The sequence below is a fragment of the Cariama cristata genome, unplaced genomic scaffold (assembly GCF_000690535.1).
Source record: "Cariama cristata isolate BGI_N322 unplaced genomic scaffold, ASM69053v1 Scaffold37699, whole genome shotgun sequence".
Classification (NCBI taxonomy): domain Eukaryota; kingdom Metazoa; phylum Chordata; class Aves; order Cariamiformes; family Cariamidae; genus Cariama; species Cariama cristata.
The window spans coordinates 6,400-9,364 of record NW_009638073.1 but is presented as its reverse complement, the minus strand read 5'-3'; the positions used below and the strand labels follow the sequence as shown (position 1 = coordinate 9,364).

The 2,965-nt window shown below is 37.6% G+C and overlaps 1 protein-coding gene across 1 annotated transcript; it reads left to right on the top strand.

The window, feature by feature from the left end:
* Positions 1–56: 56 nt before the first annotated feature.
* Positions 57–1,698, top strand: RPL22L1 (ribosomal protein L22-like 1; the record flags this gene model as incomplete). The annotated part of the gene is made up of 3 exons (XM_009708580.1): positions 57–149; positions 564–685; positions 1,446–1,698. Coding segments are annotated over 3 exons (360 nt in total), but the record flags the coding sequence as incomplete, so codon positions are not given.
* Positions 1,699–2,965: the final 1,267 nt, after the last annotated feature.

Genomic DNA, 2,965 nt, shown 5'->3' with positions numbered 1-2,965 from the left:
TAAAAGCTTTTCGGGCATGGGTTGTTAATGTTGGGTTTGGGTTTTGTTTGTTGTAGCAAAAGGACAGAAAATCTAAAAAGTCAACCTGGAAGTTTTGCCTTGACTTGACCCATCCTGTGGAAGATGGAATCTTTGATTCCGGGAATTTTGTAAGTCCTGGTTTTGCTCATGCTTCTGGTGCACGGTATAATAAAAGCCTTAGTGCAGTACGGTAACCGAGTTACAGCAGAAAAAGTTACATTCTAAATGAGTAAAATCAACAACTGATCTTTAATTATCGGCACTTCTTGAAAGTTTCTTGGGTTTAAATGTCTTCTGTAGACAAGATGGTTCATACATGTCCATAAATAGAATCGTTTTAAATTTAATCCTGTTATAGCACGGGGGTGATTTTTTAATTTTTTTTTAATTACACACTGTAAAATCTTACTGCATTGTAAATGCTTGCTATCAGGACGTAAGTAAACGGTGATTTTTAATATTGCTATATGGCTAGGGTCCCTTCCCTAGTTCATACCTAGGGTGCCATTCCCTAGTGTTCTATTTCTTTAATGTTGAAACAGGAACAGTTCCTAAAGGAGAAGGTTAAGGTCAATGGAAAAACTGGAAACTTGGGCAACACCGTTCACATTGAGCGTCTGAAGAACAAGATCACAGTGACATCCGAGAAGCAATTTTCTAAAAGGTTGGCATAGGTTTGCTTTTGTTGTATTTGTGATAGTGGATTTTGAACAGTTAAATATTGCTGAAAGATGTAATTCAAACAGATTTATAATATTAAACATTTTAAAAACTACTTTTAAAAACTCAAGACTTGATTGCAAAGTAATGCTCCCTGTACTAGAAGCATAGCAATACAAGCATTTCTTTAGTACAAGTGGTGGGTTCTTCATTGTGCATCTGCTTTATATAGGTAGGTAGAAGTGTATCAAGGAAAGACAGGCTTTTAAAAGTCATGCTGAATTCATGCCACAAGTGGCTGGACTGTTACTTAATTGATTGTATTAAAATGTGTCTGTATGCAATATGTGGTGTTACAAAAGAACCCCTTAAGTCAGATGAAGCCTTAAACTGCTTATTATATTAGGGCATGCAACAGATGAGTACGCTGATTAGAGGTACAATTCCTTCCCTGCATCCCCCCCCTTCATTTGCTGGTACAGATGCACCAGTGTTTGTTATGTTAGACCAAGGTTTAGACCCACTTCTCAGTGCTTTTGGGTTATTGGCGTTGTCTTATGTAGTCAAAAAGCATCAAATAATAAATTCTTAGGTATCTGGAATGAAAATACACTTTTATTATCTGTTATATATGTGATACTTCTCTTGTTTCTGGATATAATTAGTGTGGTGTTGCCTTGCTACAGTCATGTCTTGGGTGGAGTGCAGACAGCAGTAAGGGTTGTTAAATGAGAAAGGTCTAATGTATAATTACTGTTTTTAAGGTACCTGAAATACCTCACAAAGAAGTACCTCAAGAAGAACAATCTGCGTGACTGGCTTCGTGTTGTTGCGTCTGATAAGGAGACGTACGAACTGCGCTACTTCCAAATCAGCCAAGATGAAGAAGGGTCAGAGTCTGAGGAATAGTTCAAGCTTAGCTTTATAAGCAATGCAGTGTACGAAAGACTAGAACATCTATTTATCAGAACACTTAACTTATTGGTGAATAAAGATTTTGTACCCTGTTTGACAGAGCATGGTTAGTTTTCTAGCCTTTTTCTTTAATTCTAATTAAAAACCAGCATGAGGAATCATTTGATTTGCAGTTTTTCTTCCATTGCTAGAAATCAGAGCTGTTCAACATGGCATCAGTGAAAAACCAAGTAGAAAAGAACTGAGCCCTTCGCCCAGTACAAATGTTGGGACGGTTTCACCAGTGTTTAGTCATACTGGTACAAGTAATGCTAGAACATTTTGTGACTAAAAGTACTGGCTCCTCCTGCTAATTTATGTGGAGCTAATGATATAATATTTAATAAAAGTTCGCTTTTCATTATTTGAGTTGAAAAACAGGCTTACAAATTTTAAAAGCAGTATTGTTTTTCTGTGTGATTTATCTTAATTGGTTGTAGTATTCCTGTGTATAACCACAAGTCAAACGGGAGTATAACAAATAAAGACTCATTAACCAGGTTTATATTGGATTGACAAATAAGGAGGTAGAGATGAATCTCATTGCCAGCATCTAGCTAAAACAACGTAAAGGAGGCAGCAAGGTGTGCTTTAATGTTGCCAGTGACTGAATCCCGTTAAATCCGTGCAGATGTTCCTACTTAAATGATGGTGTATTTTACGGTTCTTGTATTTAACACAAGCATTTCTTTAGTACAAATGGTGGGTTCTTCATTGAAACACAAATTGCTCCAGATCCTATAAACTCGTTCTTTCATTCATGTAATATCAAGAGAAATTTGATTAGCTTTCACTATGAAAAAGTGGTATCTGTGAGCTTGCAGTTGCAGTAACTATTGCATACATGTGCGCTTCAGTACCATACTCTGTCAAGCTGGTAGTATACTCCACGTGTGATTAATTAAAACATTTGCTCTCAGGTTCCAATGCAATGGCGAACTCTGGAATTAGTAATGCCATGTTTGTTGTTGAACTTTGTGCTTGAACAAATTTGCTAGTTTAGCCTGAAGCGTGCCCACTGATTTGTTTCATTTCCTGATGATTTTTTATTATTATTTCAGCATTGTTTTTGCTGGCCAACCTCTGAGACAGACTGTTAGACTTGCCAAAGCAGAAAGCAATACATTAACAGTTGTGCGACACCAGCTTGTGCTACCTCAGTCTAAATAGAAGGCGAGATGAATGTTGTCGGCAGCCTTGGGGTCTCATTTGCCATTTTTCAATGTGCTTGAGCGGCTGTTCCTGAGGTGTGGCCCAGGGGGATAAGAGGAAGCAGCAGTGGAACGGCTACTTGTGTAATCTCTGCCTCGATTCGTTTCGTTTTGCTGTT